The following is a 26,166-nucleotide window of genomic DNA, read 5'->3' on the forward strand; positions in this document are numbered from 1 at the left end:
GCCGAGCTTCTGTCTCTATGGCAATAACAGATGGGAAGTGCTGTGGAATTATTCATGTTCAGAAAAGGAGGCAGTCAAGGAGGGGAAAGTGGGGGGTGGGAGAGGGGGCACGACCTATGGGGGCGTAGGGAAGGGAACCTAGATGGGGGTGGGGGCGAGGTTGGCTGAGGATAAGAGGCTTGTGAGTCTTTGGTGGGCCTGTGGAGAGGAAAAGAGGGGAATAAAAGTACGAGTACCAGTCGCAGACTCCAAATGTGGACCCCCACCATAGGAGCAGCCCCGAAACAAGAAATTGAACGAAAATGAGCGGAGAAAAAAAAAAAAAAAAAAGAAAGGTCAAAGCTCGAGTCCCTCCTGAAGTCAGCCTACTGCTACTCGATGGACTATTTCAGTTCCTGATCTTGCGGTGGGGTGGAGAAAAGGGGATTTCTCGGTGTTTCGAAATGTGACGGAGCAGCTCGGCAGAGTTCAGTCTGCTAACTGGCCACCCCCACCCCACACGGCCCTGAGGGTCGCGGGCCGAGAGCTGTTAGTCGTTATCTTTCCCCACCTCGTCTTCTCTCTCAAAAACAAAAACCCCCGAGTCCAAACCCCTTCGGCAAACACTGCAAAAACATGTAATTTATAGCTCCCTGTAGGAACCGAGGAGGCAGCCTGGTGGGGTGGGAGGCTGAGAAGCGGGGGACAGAAGTGTTTCCCCTCGGTTTTTCCGGAACTTTGGCCACCCCGCCCGCCTGGCCCGATGGCGGATGGAGGTCAGCCGGGGGAAGGCGTCTGGGTGGAGGCCGCCGGGGCGGGGCGGAGCGCCGGCAGCTGGCAGGGCGGCCCTCGGGCAGGAGGCCCCGCGGGGGCGAGGGCAGCCGGGTGGGAGGCCCCGCGAGGCGGGCCCGGGGGAGCGAGGCCAACACCGGGCGCGCTGCAGGGCGGCTGCAGCCCGGCTACCTCCGGGGCGGGGCGGCCCAGCTGCGGTCCGCGGGGGGAGGGTCGCCCACGCCTGACCTCGGGCAGCGGCGCTCTGCCTCCGCCCGGCCGGCTGCTGGGGTCGCGCACAGTGCACCCAGAGGCCGCCCTGCCCCCTCCCTCCCTGTCGCGCGACGGCCGAGCGGCCAGGGCGCCCCCGGGTCTGGCCCGTCACCACAGAGCCGCGGGTGGGGCGGGGGTGGGGCTGTGGCGGCCCCAGACAGCCGGCTGGGCGACTCGAGGAAGGAAGGAGGGAGGGCGGCGGTGGGGGTGGGGCGGGGAGGGAACATCCTGTCTGCGCCGGGTGCACCGCAGACAGCGCCGCGCGCCAGCCGCCCAGACGGCGCGCTGGGCCAGGAGCGCCGGGCGCGCGCCTGAGGGTTGGGGCGCGCGCGCGCGCGCGGGGGGACAGAGCGGGGAGGGGGGGATCCCTGAGGAGCCACAATAGGCCAGACGGCGCGCGCGTCCCCGAAGGGACTCGGAGCCGCGAGGGGGCGGCGACGCCGGCGGGCTCGCGTGCGCGGGGCCGCCGCTGGCTCGGTTCCCTCCCCCTCCCCCTCCCCGCCGCCCTCGCTCTCCCGCGGGCGGCCGGAGACGGCGGCGGCGTCTGCGGGAAGCCGTGTGTCTCCGCAGTGACGTGGGCGGGCCGAGGGCACGGTGACGTCAGAGGGCTGTGTGTAGCGATGTGTGTGGGGTTCGGAGCGGCGCCGGCACAGCCGAAGGGAGCGGGCGAGCGGCGGCGGCGGCGGCGGGCACAGGTGCGGCCCCAGCTCGCGGGGGAACGCGGCAGAGGCGGCGGGAGGCCAGGGGCGCGCGACCTCCAGGGAGCCCGACGGCGGCGACTGGGGTGGTGGGAGTTAACAAAGCTGGTGGAGCTTCCCGGGGCGCGGAGACCACAGAGTCCGGGGTTCGGATGCGCAGGTCCGGGCGGGGTCGTGGCCAGAGGGGTCGCGGGGCGGACGTCCCACGGTGGATCAAGCCTGGTAGATCCCGGGCGGTGAGCGCAGGCAGGGGAGGGTGTTGCACTTGACCAGAGACGCTTGGACCCCGGAGACCTGGACGCCGGTCACCGCCCCCACACCCGCCAGTCTGCGCACCGCGGGGATGCCCGGGGCTCGACCTGGCTGGTCAGTCCGAGCGGCAAGGGATCTGGGCTGGGCGGCCAACCTGCGCGCGGTCCCCAGTTGGGTCTGGCTCAGGGCCGGCGGGGGGAGGTGTAGCCCTAGGGGCGCTGGGGTAACACCGGAGAACTTCCCGGGGAGAGGGTGCCCGGGGGATTTCCATCGTTCACCCCGCTGCCCGGTAGTGGGCGATGTGGGGAGGACACTTGGGGTGATCCCAGGCTCGCGGGTGGGGGTTGGGGGACTCCTCCCTCTACTTCCCTCCACCCCTTTTCACACCCCCCGGAGGTCCCGGCACTCTAAGCTCCTTGTCTTCCCCATTTCGGGTGAAAGACGGGTGGGTGGCTTTGCGTGGGCGGAGTGCTTCAGGGTTTTAGGGGCTCCCCCATTCTAGGTCATGTCTCCTGCCCTCTTCCTTGGCCTGCATTGGATGAGGTGTCCTTATGGTGGCGAAAGTCAGTAGGATGGCTAGTGACTTTCGTCCTTAATCCTTTGGGTTTGTTTTAAGGTAAACTGCTGGGAGTTTGGAGAGCAAAAATTTCTATTTATTGGATTTCTTTTGGGTATTCTTTAAAGGAGGAAGTGGAAGAATCTTTTCTTTTTCTCTCTTCCTCCATTTGCATTCTTTGTGAGGTCTGTCTGCCTTGTGTTTTTTGTCCCGGATTAATCTTGTTCAAGGATGGAGATTCCCAGGCATAGAGCCTTACAGCTTTTGGCTTCCATTAAGCAAAATTACTAATCTTTTAAAGGGAAAGTTAATTTTTGCCTACAGTCATTTTAGAAAGATAGCATACGTTGATTAGATAAATCAATGCACTTGAGATTGTAACTTAGTTACTTACATTAACTCCTATTTTTTTTGGGGGGAGATGAATGAAATTATGTTTTTTAAAAAATTAGATGAAATAATGGGTTATATTTTAGTTATAGTAGTGTAACTGAGAAAGCCTCTGGTACTGAGTTTCGGTTGAGATCATCTGTTTAAGGTTTTTCATATTCTGAATTTGAGTAGCGTTACTCTTTTTGAGGGATATTTTTGCTCCCTTTGCCCACCTTCCTATTTAAATGAAGCTTCTTCTAGTTACTTGGTGTTAGATTTGAAGAAACCACTCAAGTGTCACCTTTGGTAAAGTGAACTTGGTTTAAGATTAAGAAACTGGTTTCAAACTGACCCTTTGGCCTCTGGAGCAAATTCAAATGTAACTCTTCCTCCATCCCCTTTCTCTTCTTCCAGATTAATTTAAAGAAGAATGAAGTGTAATTCTTGAAGACAATTGGGCAGTTTTTTTGTTAAGTATCATTTTTGATTGTAGAAGTTCAAGTGAAGCTAGAGGCCCTTACTGGTGTGAAGATTTATACAAGGCTTCAATTTGTCAGCACAGACCAACCAACCATTTTTAGAGGGGATACTCCCCCTCTCCTTTTTTGGTATCTTGGTAGTAAAAATTAAATTTGTTTGCATTATTTTGACCGGTTGGAGTCTAGGTTTTATGAAACATCAATGGCATAAACTTTACACATGCTTTGCTTAAAAAAAAAAAAAAAGATTAACTAAACCATTGCATTGAAGCTGGACCTCTTGAATTGAGAAATTGGTAATGTTATTTTACATATATATGAAGAATCCAAGGAAAGCCTCCTCAGAAGTGTACCTCTTAAGATTATATTTATTACTAGAAGCAAAAAGAGACATTTTGTAGTATTTGCAGTGAAATTATACTAGGATAAGCAGAACCAAAACAAAGTTGCAAAATCTATTGGGTAAGAAGATTTCCTTTTGGAAATTTATAATTTTTTATGAATAGGTTAAAAGTATTTGATACAGTTATTCTTCTTCAAATAAGCAACTAAATAAAAATGCAAATCTCAGACTTAATTATTTAACACAATAGCATAGCAATGGAAAACCTACAGGCAAATTTCTCCTTAGTTCAGGGCTCAAATAAAAAACTGAATGGGATGGGAGATGATGGCAGCCCGCCAGTGAAAAAAATGATGACAGACTTTCATGAAAATGGAAAAATGATAAACAAGGTGCCAACGGTAAAGAAGGAACACTTGGATGACTATGGAGAAGCACCTATGGAAACTGATGGAGAGCCTGTCAAGCGGACCTGTACTTCTGTGCCTGAACCTTTAAATTTAAATCCCAGTTTGAAACATACATTGGCACAATTCCATTTAAGTAGTCAGAGCTCTTTGGGTGGACCAGCAGCATTTTCTGCTAGGTATTCCCAAGAAAGCATGTCACCTACTGTATTTTTGCCTCTTCCATCTCCTCAGGTTCTTCCTGGCCCACTGCTCATCCCTTCCGATAGCTCCACAGAGCTCACCCAGACTGTTTTGGAAGGGGAATCTATTTCTTGTTTTCAAGTTGGAGGAGAAAAGAGACTCTGTTTGCCCCAAGTCTTAAATTCTGTTCTCCGAGAATTTTCACTTCAGCAAATAAATACAGTTTGTGATGAGTTATATATATATTGTTCAAGGTGTACTTCAGACCAGCTTCATATCTTAAAGGTCCTGGGAATACTTCCTTTCAATGCTCCATCCTGTGGGCTGATCACATTAACTGATGCACAAAGACTGTGTAATGCTTTATTGCGGCCACGAACTTTTCCTCAAAATGGTAGTGTACTTCCTGCTAAAAACTCATTGGCCCAGTTAAAGGAAACTGGCAGTGCCTTTGAAGTGGAACATGAATGCTTGGGCAAATGTCAGGGTCTCTTTGCACCTCAGTTTTATGTTCAGCCCGATGCTCCGTGTATTCAGTGTCTGGAGTGCTGTGGAATGTTTGCACCCCAGACATTTGTGATGCATTCTCACAGATCACCTGACAAAAGAACTTGCCACTGGGGCTTTGAATCAGCCAAATGGCATTGTTACCTTCATGTGAACCAAAAATACTTGGGGACACCTGAAGAAAAGAAACTGAAGATAATTTTAGAAGAAATGAAGGAGAAGTTTAGTGTGAGAAATGGAAAAAGAACTCAATCCAAGGCAAGTAGCAATTTTGAACAAGGGTAATAGTTTACTTTGAAATCAAAATTTTATATTTAGAGTATAATTTACACATTGTTAAGAAAAATACTGCCTATGCAACAACATGACACAAATCAATGTCATATTACATCTGTATTATAATTTTTAGGCTATAAAGTATTTTCCTATTTAACCTTCCAAACAACCTTGTGGATTGTAGGATTATTCCCATTTCACAGAAAAAAATGAGGTTGAGATGAGTGGCAGAGTTTGAGATGAGTGGCAGTTCCCAAAATTGTATAGTCAGGGAGTGGAAGAGTTGGGCTTTGTTTTGGTCCTATTGTCATTTTCACACATCCTGCTTCTTGATGACTAAATATATTGTTTTCTTAGGACTCAAGATAATTTACACTTTGGTATTATGGTGTTATCTCCATTTGCAAATGATATAATGACTAGCCCAAACATTTCTTATGTGGGCCCAAAATAGCATTTTTCAAAGGCATGGCTATGTTTATGTTTAAACCTGATGTTTATATGGTTGAATATTCAGGCTTGATCAATGTTGGAAACAAATAGAAAAAAAACATTTATCTGAAGTATTTGTGATTCTAGTAACCAAGGTATTTATTTTTGGTACAGGGAATTGAATCCTGGGGAGATTTACCACTGAGCTACCTCCCCAGTCCTTTTTATTTTTTATATTGAGATAGAATTTCACTGAGTTGTTGGGGTTCTTCCTGTTTCTGAGGCTGGGCTTGAACTTGGGATGCTCCTGCCTCAGCCTTCTGAGTTGCTGGGACAGACATGCACTACTGTACCTAGCCCAAGATATTTTTTTTAAAGTAAGGAATAATTTTTAAAATTTATGACACAACTAGAATGAAGAAGTTTATTTTACATTAATAAAGTATTAATATAACAAGCTATTAGCAAAAAGATCTGAAACTTACTTTTCTTTTCACTGCATTATTTGATAGGCTAAGTTAATATCTTCATTCTAATTAAGAATTTGAATGCCTGGTAATAGATGATTTGAATTATTAAGTACTATTTGATCTTGTTATGTATGTATCTTCCTACTTGATTTTAAATTGATATATAGTAACAATACCAAACACTTCATGGTTTAAAATGTAGCATGCATTGCTCCTGAGCACTTTTATATATATGATTTATTTAATTCGTATAACAAAAGGCTGGCATGTTTTGTTTAAAACTTTAAATTTTTTCACTATTAATTTTTATTGCTTGTCCTTATCTCTGTCTTGTTTTATAGAAGAAATGAATGAGCATATTAAATGGCTGACCCAAAGTTGTTCATAGCAAAGTTAGGGCTGAATTAGAATTTAAAATTAGATGTCTTGAGCTTTATCATCGTACTGTTTAAGATTTTCAGGGAAATTTACTTAGCATAGTTTTAAGACAATGTTTTGCTTCTGAAACTCAATGAAGATGGTAGACTTTTAGACTCATTTAGAGTAGTTTGTTGCTTCCCAAAAGGTTAGTACTTTAAATTCCTTGCCAGTGGCTACTAGATTGAGGTATAGTTATTAACTAGTTTTAAAGCTCTACTGACTTCAAGCCAGTACTCAAAAGTTTGAAACTTGCTTACAGCTGTATTTCTGCAATACTGAAGTTTGTGCTCAGAGGTCATCTGTTTTCACAATATGAAATGACCCTTTTTGATACTTATGTTATCTTTGCCCCAAACTATAAGTAGAGACTCTATGCTTATATTTCTGTAGGTAGTCATATTATTTGTCAGATATTCTTTTTTGAATCTTTGTTATTCTTGACATAAGTATGTTTTGGATAAACCACCTTGCCTCTATTCCTAATCTGTGTTTGTGTAAAAAAACAGAACCATGGTAAAGGGTTGAGTGGGGGAAAAAGATAGTGGGCAAATTAACTGAAACTGAATGTGGTGAGATTTGGTTAAAATTGAATCCATCCTTTATCTGGGAAGTAGTCCATTATTGTCCCAGAATTTATTAATTTGAATACACTTTTGATTTTGGGAGAGAGAGTGAGGTTTTTTTTCTCCCATCTCTTTGCCATGTTATATTTTGCATTTTTTGCAACATTTTCTTTCAATTTTTTTTTCTTTTTCTTTTTTTGTGCACTGGGGCAAACCCAGGGGCATTCTATCACTGAACTACACCCCTATCCTAATTATTTTTTATTTTGAGACAGGGTCTCACTAAGTTGAACTTGTGATTCTCCTGCTTCAGCCTCCTGAGTTGATGGGATTACAGATGTGCATCACCACACCTGGCTAGCAGTTTGCTTTTTATATTTTAATATTGCTTCCAATTTTATGTGAATCAAAGGAATTTAAGAAAATTTTCAACAATCAGATCTTAAGTCTTTTTGGTTCATGTTTAATATATACTTGATTTTTTTAATAAAGTTATGCTTACCCCACTGCACATTTTAAAAAATTTACTATTCAAAACTTTGTGAGGTAGTATTTTGAAGGTCTGTGAGGAAAGCAAGTTAGAATATTTCTTCCTCTCATATGAGAAATCAGTCTCAGATGTAACATGTTCCTGGCTATATAGCTGATAGATGGTAGAATCAGGAGTTGAATTTAGGATCTTCTGTCTTGAAGTCTGGTAATTTTCCCTTCTTCTTGAAGCAAATGTAGTAGCAGAAACAAAATTTTGAGGAACATTAACTTTTCTTATCAACTTACCTTAGTATAATGGTTCTAAAATTCTGTATTAGCTTACACATATCAACATAGACTAAGATATTTAACTGGGAAAGGGGATAAGGAAATAGTCCTTGATTAGGGAACCTTTTTTTCATTATCTTCTGTGTGTCAGTGAGTTGGTGACCAAACAGTTGACCAGAGGGAGCTCATTTTATAAAGTAAGACCAGGCCTTTTTTTTTTTTTTTTCAAACTATGCTAAATATAATAGCCTGTTACATAAAGGGCCTTATGTTTAGTGTGAATACTAGTGTAATTTGATATGCTTATATAGTTTATATAGTCAAAGTACTGTTTTTGGATTTAAAAAAAACCTGAAAATAGATGATTGATTGAAGAGTAGCAACTTAATTATTTTAAGGATGAAAATTATATTAGCAATGACCAACAAACTACTTACTTGCATAGCTAATAACTGTTTAATTTGCATAGGAGCTATATTTAGTTGGGAGAAATAAGTTGTATAAGGTCAGTGCTCTAAGTAAGGAACTGAATTTACTTTTTGAGGAAACTAAGGGTATATTATGAACTCTTTCTCATTCAGGTTGTAAAAAATATACTTGATTTTAGACCTGCCTAGGTTGCTCTGCATATCTTACTGTTCGAAATGAGCTTTTTGTGATTTTATTAGAAAAATGGATATTGTATCTTATAGTGCACAAATATGTGGGAAAATATCATTCCTGATTCTTTTTCACATTATCAGTGGGTATTCAAACAAATCAGAATTAGATCAAATTAATTTTTGTCATGGAATAAAGGTTGCTAAGCAAATCGATCATTTGTAAATAAAATTTGAAGGGTGATATTTCTTTAAGATTATTTTCAAGCCTGTTAGACCATTTATAGTCAATTAATAAAAAAATTATAGGTGATGCTTCAATAGCATATGGCTATTGAAGCATATGGCTAATAATTTAATAGCATATGGCTAGCAATTTCCACTTTACTAAATGAAGGATGATATATACCCTTATAAATGTATTAAACTTAGATTTATAGTACTCAGACTGGACTACTATTAGTATATTTTTTACTTTATAGTTAGGGAAAAAATATAGGTTATCTTTGTTGCAAATAGAATTCTTAAAAAAATTTCCCCTGATTGGGAGGATAGTTCAGTGATAGAACATAAGCTTAGCATATACAGGGTCCTGGGTTTGATCTCTAGCGCACACACACACACACACAAAAAAAAAAAAGAAAAAAAAGAAAAAGTGGGGGTGGAGGGAAGAAGCCAAGACAGACTTTCCTGAAAGCTTATTAGTTGTTTTCCTGCCTTTAGTTTTGCATTTTCATTTCAATTCTTCATTTCTGCAGAGGTTTTTTTGAGTACAAAAATCTCAAATTACAGTACAAAAATCTCTCCCTTCTTGCAAGCTGTTGTACAATTGCTTAGGAAATGTGTTTCTTAGTATGAATCTAAATGAGGTCAGGACAACTACAGAGAGTTGTGATAGGACAAAATGTGTTCTAGTAGTTATTATGGTAGATTTCATGGTAATTTGTTACTTCAGTGGTATAGTTTGCATTTTGTGATTAGCACAAATTTTGATCAATTGGAGATAAGGTCAGAGTCAGGTGAAGTAATTGTGCTCCTATGAGGAATGACTGTGAATATTGTCTAACTTTTTGGAGTTAATGACTGTCTTTATGAGTTTAGAGATTAACTGCCTTGCCCCACAAACTACTTTAGATCCTGGCATGTCAGAGGCTCTCAATGGATTCTTAATTTTTTTAACTGAATAATTTTTTTCTTAAACAACACTAACTATATTTTAAAGTATTGGGATTTTTAAAAAATGGTTTAACCTTTAAGTACATATATTTTACACATAGACTATTAATGTAACTCATTAAATGAGAGAATGAATCTGAAAGTATTTGGAAGTTAAAATCTTTACTATAGAAATGTAGGATGGCCAGGCACCTGTGTAATTCCAGGGACTCAGAAGGCTGAGGCAGGAGGATTGCAAGTTCAATTTAGTGAGATTCTGTCTCAAAATAAAAAATAAAAAGGGCTGGGACTGTACCTCAGTGGTAGAGCCCCCATGATGGGTTCAATCCCCAGTACTCCATACACACAAAAAAAATTTAGGATGGTATTTCAATGAATATTGAAGTATGCATATTTATTTGGGGATTCCTTCTTCCCCCAATCATATTCAGCTTTCCTAGAATTATGTGAAGATTTTTCTAAGACAAATAAGATAACCGTATACTAGATTCAAATGTATCTCTCATTTAGTTGTTTGTACACAGTACACTAGTTGGATATTTACTTACCAAAATAAAGTATACAGGATGAAAGTGTGAAATAGGATTTTTATAAGAAATAGAAACATTTTTCAAACATTTTTATTATTTTAGATTTACAACCTGAGAAGGTACATTGATTGGTTCTCATGGAGATAGTGCCTGTTCCATGAGATCACTTTGAGGTTTTAAATGATAGACACCCACAGTCCATTTGGATTAGATAAGAATTTCACTTAGAATATCTTTTCTATTTTCTTCCTGAGCCTTTGTATTGAGTTTAGAGTAATTAAGTTTTGGAGCTCTTCCTGTTAATAGCAGGTTTTGTAGATCCTCTCTTTTCCTGACATTTTATTGGATATCTTTAGAATAGTGGCATTGAGAATAGTGCCTCTCTTTTCAGAAATGCAGAATCTGTATTCATTTTTAGCATTTAAAATAGAATTGTTAGCATTTTTTAAAAACATATTTTTAGTTGTAGATGGACACAATACCTTTATTTTGTTTAGCTTTTTTTAAATTTATTTTTTTATTGGTTGTTTAAAACATTACATAGCTCTTGACATATCATATGTTTAGTTTTTTTATGTGGTGCTGGGAATCGAACCCAGTGACTCACCTGTGCTGGGCAAGTACTCTACCATTGAACCGCAATCCCAGCCCTCTTCAGCATTTTGTAGACTTGTGATTAAAAAAAAAAAAACAACTTTTATATATATGTATGTGTATATATATATATATATATATATTCTTAGGTCTGAGTTTCTTTTCGAACTGTAGCTTTTCAAGCCTTTCTTGTCTGGGGTTCTATGAGGGGAGTAGTAAGTCCTACAGGATATGTGATTTGAGTGAGGTCAGGTTCTCTTGAGGATGGTACTTAGTACCATTCTACATGCACCATTCTACATGGTTGGAGAGAAATTGATTCACTACATACATACAAAGAATGCCTTGGGGCATTTCTAATTCTGTTGAGAACCCAGTTGAAAGGGGTCAGGAGGGTCATGAAATCAATTTAATGGGTCACCTGCATTTAAAAAAAAACATGAAATAGAATAAAATAGAAAAATAGAGAATATCACATATAGTAAGATTAATTAATTTCCATTTTGATGTTGCCAGTTAACATTGTTTGAAGGCCCAAATAATCTGGGGTCATAATTTTTAAAAAAGCATACCTACTAAGATGAGAAAAAAGTAGTCTTGTACTTATTCAGATTAAAAGTTTTGACATTTCAGTGAAAATACATTTATGACATTGAGGATTCTACATAGTTGCATATTAAATGTTTTGAACACCACAGAATTCCTGTGTGTGTGTGTGTGTGTGTGTGAGATATATATGTATATATATGTGTGTGTGTATATTATAAATATATGTGTATGTGTGTGTATATATATATATATATATATATATATATATATATATATATATTTATATTTGAAGTCCTGGGAATTAACAGGATTTTTATCAGCTTTTTGCTTTTAAGTTATGAGGGGACTGACAGACTAATAGTTTCACGTGAAGAATGTAAGATAATAGTTGCACATTTATTTTTAAGAACATGATCCTTTGCTTTTTCTGTGAGTAATTTTAAGCACTTCAAACCTAAAATCGGCTTTGTGAGGTAGGTGGTATGATCTTTCAGTCTGTGGGAACAGCAGACATTGCTGTGACTCCTGAAAATCCATTTTTGATAAGTTAGTGCAGATGCTTAGATCATATTGTCCCAGTTTTGCATTAGGTTGATTAATTCTAATGATTACAATGAAGTGAGGCTCAAGACTAAGCCTTAAAATCTCATAAGTAGCTATTTGTTACCTTGTAACACTATTCCGTTTCAGTTGTTGAGACACTCATTCACAACATGTTGGAAGTATTGAAACCTGATGCTGTACAGAGGGATTTGGTTTCTTCAGTAAGAGTTGTTGGCAGCTGTCTAGTAGGGTGTCTTTTTTATACTTCTGAAAATCATTTATTGGACACTTGAATGGCTTGTGTATTAAAAAGACCTGACATATATATTCACTTTGTACCCAAAGAATTATTTCCTATGTATGTATCCAGTCATGTGTTTGGTAAGCTTGATAATGATTTATGTTGGGCTAGTATAAAGTAATGTGCACTATATTTTACTTCTTACATAATCATTCCATTAGGATGATAGACTGTTAAATTTATGAACCTACTTACTGTCTTAGGGATACAAAAATTAATTTTTATCATTTTTAATGCCTTTTAAATTATTTTAATAAATAATTTCCATATATTTTTTTTAAAAAGCTTTATTTTTTGGAAATTCCTTCAGTATTTTCAAGCATTTTGTCTTTAGGACTTTGAAATTATATTATTTACCTGGATGCCATAATGAAAAACTAGAGTGTCCATCCAAAAACAAAGTTTATTATTGAGCATTTGTCTAGGACTTCTAAAGGTTTTGGTTTATTTTTGTTGGTACAGATTGGAATATTTGTATGAGAACAGTGGTGCTGAGTGGGTGGAATTGCTTATGTATTTAAAAAGTGGTGACTTTTTTGTAAATAAGTCAAGTGCTCTAAATTATTTATTATTATGAGACCAATGTGCATTATATTACCAAAATACAATTTTTTTTAACTAGAAAATCCCATTATCAGAGTCATGTGTATAAAGACCTTAATAAGATGCAGAAATTTAGAGAAACTTTTGTAAAACACATTTTCTAAAGTTTTTTAATTACTAAAATTTTTACTTATTAAAAATTAACTGTACCTCACATTCCACCATCATTGCTAACCCCCTGCCCCCTCTTCTCCCCTCCCCACCCCTCTGCCCTATCTAGAGTTTGTCTATTCCTCCCATGCTTCCCCTCCCTACCCCACTATGAGTCAGTCACCTTATATCAGAGAAAACATGCAGCATTTGTTTTTTTGGGATTGGCTAACTTCATTTAGCATTATATTTTCCAACTCCACCCATTTACCTGCAAATGCCATGATTTTATTCTCTTTTATTGCTGAGTAATATTCCATTGTGTATATATGCCACATTTTTTTATCCATTCATCTACTGAAGGGCATAGGTTAGTTCCAAAGTACATGTATGAAGATATGAATTGGTGTGAACATAGTTTATATACAGATATGAAACATTATGCTTTATATGTGTAATAAGAATTGAAATGCATTCTGCTGTCATGTATTTTAAAAAAATCAATTAAAAATAAATAAATAAATAAATAAATATTAAAGACAAAATTAAAAAAAAATAACTGTACATTTTATGGTTGTTTAAATTTTGCTTTCCTAGCTATTATTTGGAGTTTTATGACTTTAAAGAATCTTTGGAATGAAATAATATGTCTGAAATTTTGCTTACATGTGTGAAGTGAAATGCCATCTATTCATTTTGGGGTAGTTAATGGTGGGGAAGATGAGCAATAAAAGCATTTAGAAATGTTAAGGCTCTAACTTAAGCTACTAAGTGATTATCTCTCCATTACCAAATCACATAATATGTTTTATTTTAATGTTTAAATTAAATTCAAATTCCCAAGTTGAAATGTAAGAGATGAAAGTCAATAGATGGCTCATATCTTGGTTATCTGATTTTTATTCCTGATCAGTAGCATTACTGCTGTGTCATTTAATTTTATATATATTTTTAAAAACCTAATTTGTATGTTGATACAAATGCAGACTAGAACAGAAAATCTGGCATGTTTGTGAATGTTTTGTTGTATAATATGTGCTTTTCTTAATTCTTTTAAACATGCAGTTAGGATAATTTGTTATAAATGTGTTTGTGGCTTACCACAGCATATTAGGTAAATTAACTTGCAGCATTTTATTATGGTTAGTGTGTACATGTCCCTATCATTTTATTATTTAATTTGTGTATCTGATAAAATGCAGACTGTTGGACTTCTTTCCATGAACATAGGATATCAAATATGAAAGAGACTCTTGAAAGTGAATACTTGAATGAAAGACAGGGTGCTAGGTATTGAAAATTCAAGTTAAGAATGCTTTTGACCTCAGGGGGTTGTTCCATCAGAGACCAGATAGCCACTTAGGGTTGAATAGGTAATTCAGACATTGGCTAGAGACTACATACACTAGATAATCTTAAAGGCAAATTTTCTTAGAACCTATGGTTTGTGACTCTCTTAGTGGATTGACTTGAGAATTAAAAAACAAAGAAAGGGAATTAAGAGTGATGAATATTTAAAAATAAGTAAATATGCTGGCAGTTACTTAAAGTAGAATTTAAAGTTTAGGGACATTGTAGAATAGATTTGGATTGTGAATGAAACTTACATCAAATTGTATTGGTTAGAATGAAGCAGGATGTATAAAATTCTTAATAGGTGGATGTTCATTAAGTTGTCAGTTACCTTCTGCAAGTTATCCTTTTTTCTCTTCCTTTATTTACACATATAGCTCATCCTTCAGCATTGAGGTGAAAAAAAAAGTTTGCCATATTTATAAAGAAATATGGTTTACTGATACTTATTAACAAACAAAGTGGTTTTGGGTTTAATTTGCCAAAGTACTTATTGCTGTAGAATGTTATATAGTTACAAGTCTAACAGACACTATAGGAGTGGGATACAGTCTAGTTGACTATAATAACAAGAATAAGAATCAAAGTTCTCAAGGCTGTACATTCACATAGTACTCTTGTTTAAAATAGATTCCACATGTATGACATTTGATGAGGTCATTTCTGGTAATCCATGTTAACAGGCATATTGAAACTTCCTATGGTACGGTAGTTCATGTAGCAAACCCTTTTGAGTTTCAGGTGATTAGGCATGGTAATTTAAGGAAAGACTGTCTTACTAGAAGGTGATTGTTAAGAATGTAATTCCTCTTTACCTTGTGGCCTCTTCAAGTTGACATATAAAATTAACCATGAGGGGCTGAGGCTGTAGCTTAGTGATAGAGTACTTACTTAGCCTGTGTGAGGCCCTGGGTTTGATCTCCAGCATTTGGGAGAGTGAGATATATATATATATATGTGTGTGTGTGTGTGTGTGTGTGTGTATTTGGATTGTGAATAAAACTTAAATAAATTTATGTGTGTGTATATATATATATACATATATTATGTATACATGTATATATATAATCTCAAATAAATAAATAAATTTGCCCTTCAATAAACTTTCCTTTCAACATTTTTCTGCAGACAGATACAACACCAGGAATGGAATTACAATCATGGTATCCTGTTATAAAACAGGAAGGTGACCATGTTTCTCAGACACACTCTTTTTTACATCCCAGGTGAGTGGCATTTATTTATTTGTTGTTCATTCATCCATTTATTCATTAAATAGGTATCTGCCAGTTACTATTCTGGGAACTAGGAATTTACTGTATGATGTTAGGCTTTCTTGTTAATGGATTATCTTCAAAAATTCAAAATTGTTTTTAAGAAGGTACACTTGTATAAAATCACTGTTAAACCTATTGCATTCAACGAAGGTCTTTTGGGTACTATTAAATTTGTGAATTTTTTTTTTTAGCAGAATACTGAGTTTTCAGATGTAGCGCTCATGAAATTGATAAAGAGGAACAATGTAGATGTCCTATACAATGAAAATGAGGTATAAGAGAGCATCTGAGGTTTAGGGGATAAACTATTAGTGAAATGGTTATATCTTTTCACTAAAGTTTATTTAGATTATAGTTAAAATATAGTTAAATATCTAGCTCAAATTTGTTCTATGAGCCTTGCAGATAATAGACTGAGCAATTTTATGTGAGCTATGACCCAAAGTAATAGTTATTCTTTTAATCTTAATTTTTGAGATTTTTTATTCCGTTTTATCAAATAAGTAGGAAGTACTGGTCTTTTAAGTACTACTAAGATTGATCTGTGGAGTTTGCTACAAGGAGATTTCCTAGTACCTGGGCAGAATACATGGTCCCTGTTCTCTCTTTCTGAATTATAGAAGAAGGACCCTGGGAGCTCTTCACTGGACTAACATGGATTATGTCAGTCATGGAATGGGTGACTAAAGCAGCCCCACTCTAGCAAAGAGCAAGGGTTTGGGATGGTTGGTGGGCAAGTAGTGTATTAGTCAGCTTTTTCACCTCTGTGACAAAAATACCTGATAAGAACAGTTTATAGGAGGAAAATTTTATTTTGAGTGCACAGTTTCAGATGTTCAGTTCAGTCTATGGTCTTTGGACTCCATTGCTCTGGGCCCCAGTGAGACAGAACAGCATGGTAGAAGCTCTAGTGGAGGGAAGCTTTCAGGTCATGGCAGCTAGAAAGAAGACAGAGAGTGGGGAGCCAGGGGACAACCCCCAAGGGTATGCCTCCAATAGCCCATTTCTTCTAGCCATGTCTCACTTGCCTACAGTTACCACCCAATTAATCCTTTGAAATTATTAATGCATTCAGTGAACCACCCACTTATTAGGTTATGGCTCTCATAATCTAAGCATTTCACATCTGAACATTCCTGCATTAACACAGGAGCTTTTTCTGGGGACACCTCATATCCAAACTCCAAGAAGTAGCATATAGTCTGTTCTCTTTCTGGAGTAAACCTCACTTGCTACTCAGAACTATTCTGCAGCTCTGTGAAGTGCGGCATGCTTTTAGTTCTCCAGTGGTTTTAAGGGAAGGAGAAAAGACTCCCCCCCCCCCCCAGTAAGTATCTCTTTAGTGTAAGAAATTACTTGCAGAATAACAAAACTTCCTTATAATTTGATTTTAATGCCTAAAATACTGATTTTCCCCCAAGAAATCTTTTTTATGTGACCTGTTTTCTGAGTTGTTATATTGTATATTTTGGTAAAAAAAGAAATTGATTTTGACTTGTACCTAAATGTAATATGTAATATGTGTCTTATCTTGGTTTTCTTTATTTTCAGCTACTACTTATACATGTGTGATAAAGTGGTTGCTCCAAATGTCTCACTTACTTCTGCTGTATCCCAGTCTAAAGAGGTCACAAAGACAGAGGCAAGTAAGTCCTTTTCAAGACAGCCAGAGAAGCCTCACATTAATAATAAACACCAAAAAACAGTGTCTTACCCAGATGTCTCACTTGAGGAACAGGAGAAAATGGATTTAAAAACAAATAGAGAATTATATAGTCAATTAGGTGAGTATTCAGGAATTATATTTAAAAATCAGATATCTAAAAAATGTATGCTTTTTACAGATAATTGAAACTTTTACCTTAAAAATGTCACCTTTCAAAACTCAGGGTGACTTCTGTACTTTTTTAGGATGAGTATAGCTACGGAAGCTAATGAGATAGATATTCATAGGCTATATAGTTTCATATTGCAAGTGATTTTTGTCATTTTTTTCATTCCTGCCTTTTCTTGCTGTCAGATTCTTTAGTAGGTTTTTGTTTGTTTGTTTGTTTTTGGTATGGGGGATTGATCTCAGAGGTACTCAACCACTGAGCAACGCTCCCAGCCCCTTTTTGTATTTTATTTAGAAGTAGTGTCTCACTGAGTTGCTTAGTGTCTCATTAAGCTGCTGAGGCTGGCTTTGGACTCACAATCCTCCTTTCTCAGCCTCCCAAGCTGCTGGGATGACAGGTGTATGCCACCGTGCCTGGCTTTCCCCTTCCCCTTAACTTATTATGAACTTAGAAACCATTTAATGAACTTTCAGAAATAATACATAAGTAACAGTGGTTAGATATAGAGCCCAGAGAAACTTAAGTCATGGAATAAAGCAAGGATTGAAAGTTATGGGAGCCAGCCAGATGGCATAAATGCAGAATGCTAACTGGTTATCTAAAAGAAAAAAAAAACACTTTTTAATCCACCATGCCTTTTAAAATACTGTGGACTAGGGCTGGGGTCGTGGCTCAGTGGTAGAGCGCTTCCCTGGTGTGTGAGGGGCCCTGGGTTCGATCTTCAGCACCACGTTAAAATAAAGGTATTGTGTCCAACTACAACTAAAAAATAAATATTTTTTTAAAAACACTATGGACTAAATGAGACATGTCTACTCAAATACTACCTGTGTTACATTCCACGTAGAAGCACAGCTTTGCTTAGTGCTTAGGCGGTGTGACAGTTATTTTAGCTGCTTTGGAACAGTTGGAGAGGCCTCATTTAACTGTTTTCACAGAGAATTGAGATTCTTGAGAAATTTCTATACTTTAATACTTTGAGGGTTTTTTTTTTTAAATGGTACTGGGGATTGAAATATGCATTTTGTGCTTGCTTACTACTGAGTTACATACCCAGCCCTCATTTTGAGATTTTCAAAACTTGGTTTTCTTTGCATTATAATGCAAATTTAATTAATTAATTTATTTTATTTCTTAAATTCTAGTGATTTTTTAGAAACTAGTTGAGATATAATTTCCATACTAAGGTTTACCCCTTTAAAGTGTTCAGTTTAGTGGTTTTTAGTAAATCACAAAGTTTTGCAGCCATCACAACTATTTAATTCCAGAACATTTTCATCACTCTAAAAGGAAATTCTATAATCCTGTAGCAATCACACACAATTCTTTTATCCTATAGTCTTTGGCAGTCACTAATTTGTTTCTGTCGTATGGATTTGCCTATTCTAGACATTTCACACTAAAATAATCATACAATGTGGCTTTGTGTTTGACTTCTTTCACTATTTTTTCAGAATGTGTTGCATGTATCAGTACTTTTCTGTTTTATGGCTTAATATTCCATTTTATGGAGATATCATATTTTATTTATCCTTTCAGTTGATTGATAGTTGCATTTTGTCTAGTTTTCAGTTATTATGAATAATGCTATTGTGCAAACTGTGTACAAGTTGTAGTGTGGACATGTTTTCAGTTCTTTTGAGTAAATATGTAGGAGTAGAATTGCTGGATCATGTGGTCAAATATGTTTACATATTCAGGGACAGTCAAACTTTTCCAAGCACCTGTATTATTTTATATTCCTGTTAGTAACTTGTGAGAGTTTTAATTTCTGCACATCTTTTTGTCAGTACTTGTTTTTGTCTGTCTTTCAATTAAGCCATTGTAGGTTGTGAAGTGGTATTTCATTGTGGTTTTGATTTGTAATTCACCAACTGCTAATGATGTTGAGTAGCTTTGTATTTTTCTGGACATTGTGTATTTTCTTTGGAAAAAAGTCTTTTCAAATTCTTTGCTTATTTTTAGATTGGGTTATCTCTTCACTATTGAGTTGTAAGAGTTCTTTATGTATTTAGGATACTAGATCCTTATCACGTATATAATTTGCTATTTTGTGAGTTTTCTTTTTGCTTTCTTGTTAGTGACCCTTGAAGCATAACAGTTTTTAGTTTTTGTGAAGTCCAATTTATTTTCTTTGATTACTTGCTTTAGGTTTCATATCTAAAAAAACCATTGCCTAATCCAAGGTTAGGAAGATTTACATTTAAGAGTCGTAGCTCTTACAATTAGGTCTTCACTCCATGTTAATTTTTATATATGGTATGAGGTCCAGTCCTATTCATTTGCAAGGGAATACAGTTTCACATTTGTTGAAAAGACTATGTTTGCTTGATAACATTGTCTTTGGCACCTTAGTCAAAAAATGATTGCCTACAAAAGTGTGGATGTGTTTATTTCTGGACTCAGAATTTTTTTCCTACTAATTTGTCTGTTCTTAGGCTAGTATTTCCAACAATCTTCATTTTTGTAACTTGAGCTTTGAAATGGGGAGTTGAGTCCTCCAACTTTATTATTATTTTTAGGGTTATTTTGGCTATTTTGGATTCCTTGAATTTCCATGCGAATCTTAAAATATGCTTGACAATTTCTACAAAACAAAAACAAAAACAAAAACACAACCTGAATGTTTTGATAGGGGTGCATGAGTCAGTCAATTTAGGGAGTACTGCTATTTTAATATTAAGGTCTTCAGTCACGAACATGGGATATCTTCTCATGTATTCAGATTTTTTATTTCTTTAGGTGATGGTTCATAAGTCATTGTACAAATCTTTCTTTCTTAAATTTATTAAGTGTTTTGTTCTTTTGATTTTTAAATAAACTTGTTTTCTTAATTTGATTTATGGATTGTTCTAGTGACTTTTAAAACAGTGATATTCATACCTTATTTGATTTTTTTTGTCCTCTCAAAGATCCATTGGTCTCACATAATTCTACAAGTAAAAAGAAATCAGAGTCTCCTACTTGCGCAAGAGACTCAAGCAAGCATGATGAAGCTTCATCTTCATTTCTTGTCAAAGATGTTATTTGTGAGGATGATAAGGGGAAAATCATGGAAGAAGTAATGAGAACTTATGTAAAACAACAGGAGAAGCTGAACTCAATTTTGCAAAAGAAGCAACAACTTCAGATGGTAAAATTATTATCTAAGATAATAAAATTATTATCTAATTATTATTTTCACAATGATACATTGTGAAGAAAACACTTTTGCATATTATTAATATGGAAAGTGAAGGTGGGGTATTGCAAATGTACTTAAGATCGTTCAGAGTTGACACCGATAAGCAATTTTAACATACTTTAAATTTTTTAAAGAAAATAGATAATAAGATAGTTGGAATTTAGGTTTGTTTTTCTTTCTTTCTTTTTTCTTTTCTTTTCTTTTTTTTTTTTGGTGGTACTAGGGATTGAACTCAAGGCCCTTTGCCACTAGCTATATCTTCAGCCCTTCCAATTTTTAATTTTGAGACAGGGTCTCACTAAATTGCTGAGGCTGACCTCAAACTTGTGATCCTCCTGCCTCAGCATCCTAAATAGCTGGAATTAGGGGCATGTGCTACCATGCCCAGCTTAAATATTTTCTGAACTGAAATTTTTAAATGATAGAAATAAAGTAAAAATTATATTGTGATTGTTTATGTTATAGGAGGTGGAAATGTTGAGTAGTTCAAAAGCTATGAAGGAACTCACTGAAGAACAACAGAATTTGCAGAAAGAGCTTGAATCTTTGCAGAATGAACATACTCAACGAATGGAAGAATTTTATGTTGAACAGAAAGACTTGGAGAAAAAATTGGAGCAGGTAATGAAGCAAAAATGTACCTGTGACTCAAATTTAGAGAAAGACAAAGAGGCTGAATATGCAGCACAGGTAAGAATTATTCAGTTTGTATGAAGATGCTCTTTCAGCATGGAAGTGGAAACTATTTCTTCTGTATTAAAGGAATTCCTTTTTGTTAAGTTCATTTTGCTAGGCTAGATTTTAAAATAGTTCTTCTGCTAAGTGCAACTTCATGCTTTTATTGTCTCAAGATAGTTTTTTGACCTTTGTTACTTTCTTACTTTAAACTTTTATTGTGTTTCTGTAAATTTAATTACCTAAATCATTAATCTCAATTATGATTACCTAAATCATTATTCTCAATCTGAATATAAAATTTTATATTATTTTGGACTGGGATGTAGCCCAGTGATAGAGCACCCACTCAGCATGCCTGAGGCCCTGGGTTTGATCCAAAGCACCATAAAATTAATAAACAAACATCTTAATGTAGTATTTGGACTTTCAAATCAACAAATTAATAAGCTTTAACTGTTTCCTACTATATTCAGAAGCACTGGAGGCAAAAAAATAAATAAATTTTTTTGTTGTTGTTAATAGTAGCTAACAATTCAGGGAAGATGAACAATCACATTGTGATAGGGAGAAATAGTAAAGTGTAGGGCATTTTGCAAGTACTATGAAGGTGTTCTTTCCTTTTGATCCTTTGCTTTTTCCTCAGTGTTGTGTCAAATTAAAAGTATTAGATATTCAAGGGGATTTTGACATGTATGAAATAGTTAATTTTTAAAAAAAATAATTTGAAAATAGGTTTTTACCATGATAGAAAGATTAAATTGAAAAATAAAACTAATGAAAACTGACAAAGCCTTTTAAATCACACAGTTGGCAGAGCTGAGACAGAGATTGGACCATGCTGAGGCTGATAGACAAGAACTCCAAGATGAACTCAGACAGGAACGGGAGGCAAGACAGAAGTTAGAGATGATGATAAAAGAGCTAAAGCTGCAAATTTTGAAATCATCAAAGACTGCTAAAGAATAGAAACCATGAAAGAGATTCATTTGTGTATTACTGACAGGGTTTTTTGTTTGTTGCTTGCTTTGGTGATTGAATCCTGAACATCTTATCTGCATGAAGATAAATAGGCTTTCTGTCCATTTGTAGATCAGAGAAAGTGAAGAGATTATATATTAGCACATAAATTTTTACATTTTCCAAATGAATGAAATGTATGTTTCTTTGTACTTTTTTTCACTCAGCTTGTTAACAGTAGTATATGGTTTCAACTAGTAGATAATTACCTATATTTCTAATGCAAAATTAATAATTGTATACTTTTTAAAAGCTGCATTATGTGATGGAAAATAGTGATCAATTTTGTTTATCCATATTTCAAACTCAACTTTAGATAAAATGGTGGTATTATAATTAAAATATGTAATATAGAACTACTTGAGGAGTTGAGTCTCCATTTTTCTCACCAACACAAACTCCTTTCTGAATTGATATAGTACATTCATTATTATATGCAAAATTTGCTTTTACTTTGTTCAGATTGTGGAACTGAATTTCCACCAGTTTTCTTTTTGGTGTCTTCTAAGAGGAATTTCATTGATGAAGTTATAGCCCACCCTTGTACACAATGGGCAAAGATAACATGCTTTGTTAGTTATGCTTTGCTGCTAAACACAAGAAGCGTTGTAATTTGTCTTTCAATTTAAATGTGATTATATTTAGAATTTTTTTGTAGTGACTTCAGAAAAATAATTTCTGAGCTTTTTAATGGTGTTAATAGTGGTGTGAAAATATTAATGTTCTTGAGAAAACTGATTCCATTAATGTACATTGGTTTCTATACAATCCATAATCCTGTACAGTTTTTATATGTAGTTATGGGTCTTTACTAAAATTTATATAATGGATTTGTTTTTCTTTAAATTATAAAATATTAAACACCTTGAGGTTATTTTGGACTTTTGTATGTTTAAATGTTATCTTACCAAATTTGCACGAATGGACCATTTTCAATTGCTCTTTGATATCAAAATCAGGAATTTACAGTAAACTGCTAGTATCTGATAGGTTAATATAGGTCACTTTAGTTATCTGCTACTGAAAGGTTTCTGGATAATTTTTAGATGGCAAAGGAATTTCATATTTTGGGGAAGGGCAACATCTGCACTTTTTTTTTGCACAAGAAGTCTAAAAAATGTTTTTAATAGCAAATCTCACAGTAGTTAGTTATTAAGTAAAATTCTCAATATTAAGTTTTCTGAAGGAAGATTGATTAGTATTCCATGAGTTTTTTGTTTTTCATGTTCTCATAAGGTACTATATGAAATTACTGAAGAGATCTAAATTTATTTTAAAAATAAATCAGCTAGAGTTAAAGTTACATACTATTTTCAGCACAGAAGGCTTATACTCTAATGGTATAGAATTTCAAAAATTTACTAGGTTATCATTTAACTAGTTATTTTCATATTTTGCTTAATGGTACTCATATATCCCAAAAGAACTTTTGTACTTCACAAAATGTAGTTTATTTTCTATATAATGTGTGATTTTCATTTGAGCTTTACTGTGTTAACCCTATAGCTTTATTGGTTGATTCTTGAAATCTCCTCAAGGAGGAACAATGTGAAAATGACAAGCAGAAATATGTTAAAAATGACATATCCTCCCAGTGCCATTGATTTAGATCTGGAGAAAGAAGAATCACAAACATTTATAATATAGTTTTATTTTAGCTGTGAATTAGTTTTGTCATAACTCAGCTTTTTGGTAGATATACTCAAGCACCTATAATTTCATTTATTTTTTTAATTCCCTCAAAACCTTTCTGCTTATGTTACTTAATAAATTATAAGCTTAACCTAAGTTTCAACCCAAAACTTCTAAAATAAATTGCTTAATCTTTGAAATGGGTTACTTTAGAATTCTAAGTGGTAACACCATTAAATTATTTATAAATTCTTGATTTAAAATTGAGTAAAGAAATATTTTTTATAGTCCTTCATGTAATAAAACTTGCCATGTGACATATAGTCTTGTTTTCCAGAAGATTCATTGATGTGCCATACGTTTCTAACTTCCTTGAAAATAGTTTTCTAGTCAATTGTAAATATACCTGTTATTGTTAAAAGTAACTTTAAGTTAAATTGCACCATATAGCTTGAAAACAATGTAGAAGTTTTTGTAATACTTTTAAAAGTGACCTCTGCTGAAGTATCTTATCCATATAAAACTTATTATTCTATGCTTTGCATGCTTTTGTGTGCTGATTGCTAGCTTAGTTTGTTTTGGTGTTAGTTTTTGTGTGCCAAGTTCACTTGCAAGCAGATTTTTCCTCAGATTTCATAATATTATTCTTTTTAGGAGAAATAAAAATGTTTAAAAAGCTGCATTAAAAGATCAGCCTATAAAGAATTTTGGTAGAGCATCTTTAGAAGGAAAAAAGACAATTTTAGCTTACTGGGTGATGAGTGATTTTTAATTTGAGTAGTGATAGCGTATCTATAATCTAAACTTTATGAAAAAATGTACCAAATCTATAAAGGTATTAAATGGAAAACCTCCTGCTGTCAATGAGGAAGCTCTTAAGCCACCCTAATTTCACAAATGGCAACTTCTAACACTATGAAGAGTTTGACCAACCAACATAAGTTTGATTTGTGCTTTAATTTTTGTAAAGCATATTCTTTTGCTTAAATTTCTGTGTCCATGAAAATTAGGATGTTTTATTCTTCTTGAACTAATTTTATAGCATATTTAATATATTACCAGTTTAGATAAAATCATTTGTACATATTGAATTATAAAACAAGTAAAGTAGGTGAAATAGACCAAGTACTATGATATTTGCAGGTTATCCATATCTTTTAGAAGAGATGACAGAACAACCAATTTGTTTGCACATCTGTGGCTTCTGTTTGAAGGAAAGTAAAAGGACAAGGAAACTCAAGTAATATAAAACAGGCTCAAAGTATTTCCCTAGAATTAATTGCAAAGCTAATACTGAAGATTTTGCTCAGCTTCTGAAATTTTCTTAATGATAAGATGTTCTGATTACTTAGGGAAGAATGCTCACTTTTTTATTTGCCCTTTATGCATTTAATCCACATGACAGGACATTAAAATTACTATAATGAAAAACTGTGCTCATACTGTGCATCTATTCCTGTGCTTGGAACTACTTGTTAATAGTTTTTATTGAAGCTATCAGCAATAAGGGACATACAGCTGCTGTATTATATGTTGGTAAATTGAATAAACTGCTTAAAATTTTCTTTTTCTAGTATAGAATACTTAAGCCTTTCCACTATTGGGAGAAAAGCATATGGGTATTTTATAATGCATCTTCTTTAAAAGGACAGTCTTTTTCTTTTTTTGTAAAATCTTTCCACTTAACTGGCTTCTAAACAATATAATGCAGTTTGAAGCCTGCTTAGGAATAGAATTAAATGTCTTATGTAGTGCTACTGTTTTTCAATTAGAAATGTAAAAAAAAAAAAAAATTTTAAAATGAAGCCCAGAAAACAAAGTAGTTTAATATAAAATGAATTTATAAGATTTTTTTTCTTCAATAGAGATACCTCACTTGAAAATAAAGCACAGCATACTTAAAGTAGTTCTAGTAAAAGCATCCTACTAAATTAATTGCTAAGTCTAGGGCATTTTTTGGGGAAATTAGAATTTGTGAAAAATAAAATATACTTGCTTTTAACTATCTTGTTAGGAGTATTTGTTTATCCTGATAATTTTATGCCAAAATAGTAGTCTTAAATTATTTCTGAATTTTTAACCTGTGAAGGCAGTAAATGAATTAACTGTTCTGCAACTGTTGAAACAAATTGTTAAATATATTGACCACAATTCAATTTATAATTTTGCCAATGATGTACAGTTTTAAGATTAAAATTGCTGTGGTTGGTTGCATTACATGACACACAAAACTGTCCTCTACCTCACGTGAAATAAATATTTTATATGGTTTTACTAAAAAAATGACTCATCTATCTGGTCACTTAGTTTACAAATTTTGAATTATATTTATTGAAACATGACATACTGTGCTCTTAGCTTATACCTCAATTGTATTTTGTGCTGTTTTCCATTTTCATGTCTTGTAAATAACTTGTATAGATTGTGGATCAAATTCCAAATAAAAACTTTTAATGCCAACGAAA

General features: G+C 35.8%; 2 protein-coding genes across 5 annotated transcripts; one reads left to right on the forward strand and one right to left on the reverse strand.

The window, feature by feature from the left end:
* Window positions 1–938: 938 nt before the first annotated feature.
* LOC124078221 (basic proline-rich protein-like) lies at window positions 939–2,244 on the reverse strand. Its single transcript, XM_046422962.1, has 3 exons — window positions 2,128–2,244; window positions 1,941–2,084; window positions 939–1,802 (listed from the first exon to the last, which is right to left on the reverse strand). The coding sequence occupies exons 1-3, from the start codon at window positions 2,242–2,244 to the stop codon at window positions 939–941; spliced, it is 1,125 nt and encodes a 374-aa protein (XP_046278918.1).
* On the forward strand, window positions 1,534–26,166 carry Skil (SKI like proto-oncogene). Of its 4 annotated transcripts, none has more exons than XM_058572267.1 (7): window positions 1,534–1,718; window positions 3,316–5,082; window positions 15,211–15,304; window positions 16,907–17,139; window positions 20,103–20,323; window positions 20,840–21,064; window positions 21,860–26,166. In XM_058572267.1, exons 2-7 carry the CDS (start codon window positions 3,981–3,983, stop codon window positions 22,016–22,018), a joined length of 2,034 nt encoding a protein of 677 aa, XP_058428250.1. In that variant the 5' UTR covers window positions 1,534–1,718; window positions 3,316–3,980; the 3' UTR covers window positions 22,019–26,166. The 4 variants fall into 4 exon arrangements, with proteins under 4 accessions (XP_058428250.1, XP_058428251.1, XP_058428252.1 ...); XM_058572268.1 differs by lacking the exon at window positions 1,534–1,718 and adding an exon at window positions 1,862–1,881; XM_058572269.1 differs by lacking the exon at window positions 1,534–1,718 and having other exon boundaries at window positions 2,334–5,082; window positions 16,907–17,001.

This window comes from Marmota monax, unplaced genomic scaffold (assembly GCF_021218885.2).
Source record: "Marmota monax isolate L192 unplaced genomic scaffold, Marmota_monax_Labrador192_F-V1.1 WCK01_AAM20220418_F8-fsc00110, whole genome shotgun sequence".
Classification (NCBI taxonomy): domain Eukaryota; kingdom Metazoa; phylum Chordata; class Mammalia; order Rodentia; family Sciuridae; genus Marmota; species Marmota monax.

What these genes read in the sequence shown, in the direction of transcription:
- Skil (XM_058572267.1), top strand. Translation starts at nt 3,981, where the DNA reads ATGGAAAACCTACAGGCAAATTTCTCCTTAGTTCAGGGCTCAAATAAA. An exon ending in AAGAACTCAATCCAAGGCAA is followed by an intron (nt 5,083 to 15,210) that starts GTAGCAATTTTG and finishes TTCTGCAGACAG; the next exon opens with ATACAACACCAGGAATGGAA. An exon ending in CACTCTTTTTTACATCCCAG is followed by an intron (nt 15,305 to 16,906) that starts GTGAGTGGCATT and finishes CTTTATTTTCAG; the next exon opens with CTACTACTTATACATGTGTG.
- LOC124078221 (XM_046422962.1), bottom strand. Translation starts at nt 2,244, where the DNA reads ATGGAAATCCCCCGGGCACCCTCTCCCCGGGAAGTTCTCCGGTGTTAC. An exon ending in CAACTGGGGACCGCGCGCAG is followed by an intron (nt 2,085 to 2,127) that starts GTTGGCCGCCCA and finishes CGGACTGACCAG; the next exon opens with CCAGGTCGAGCCCCGGGCAT. An exon ending in CACCGCCCGGGATCTACCAG is followed by an intron (nt 1,803 to 1,940) that starts GCTTGATCCACC and finishes CCACCACCCCAG; the next exon opens with TCGCCGCCGTCGGGCTCCCT.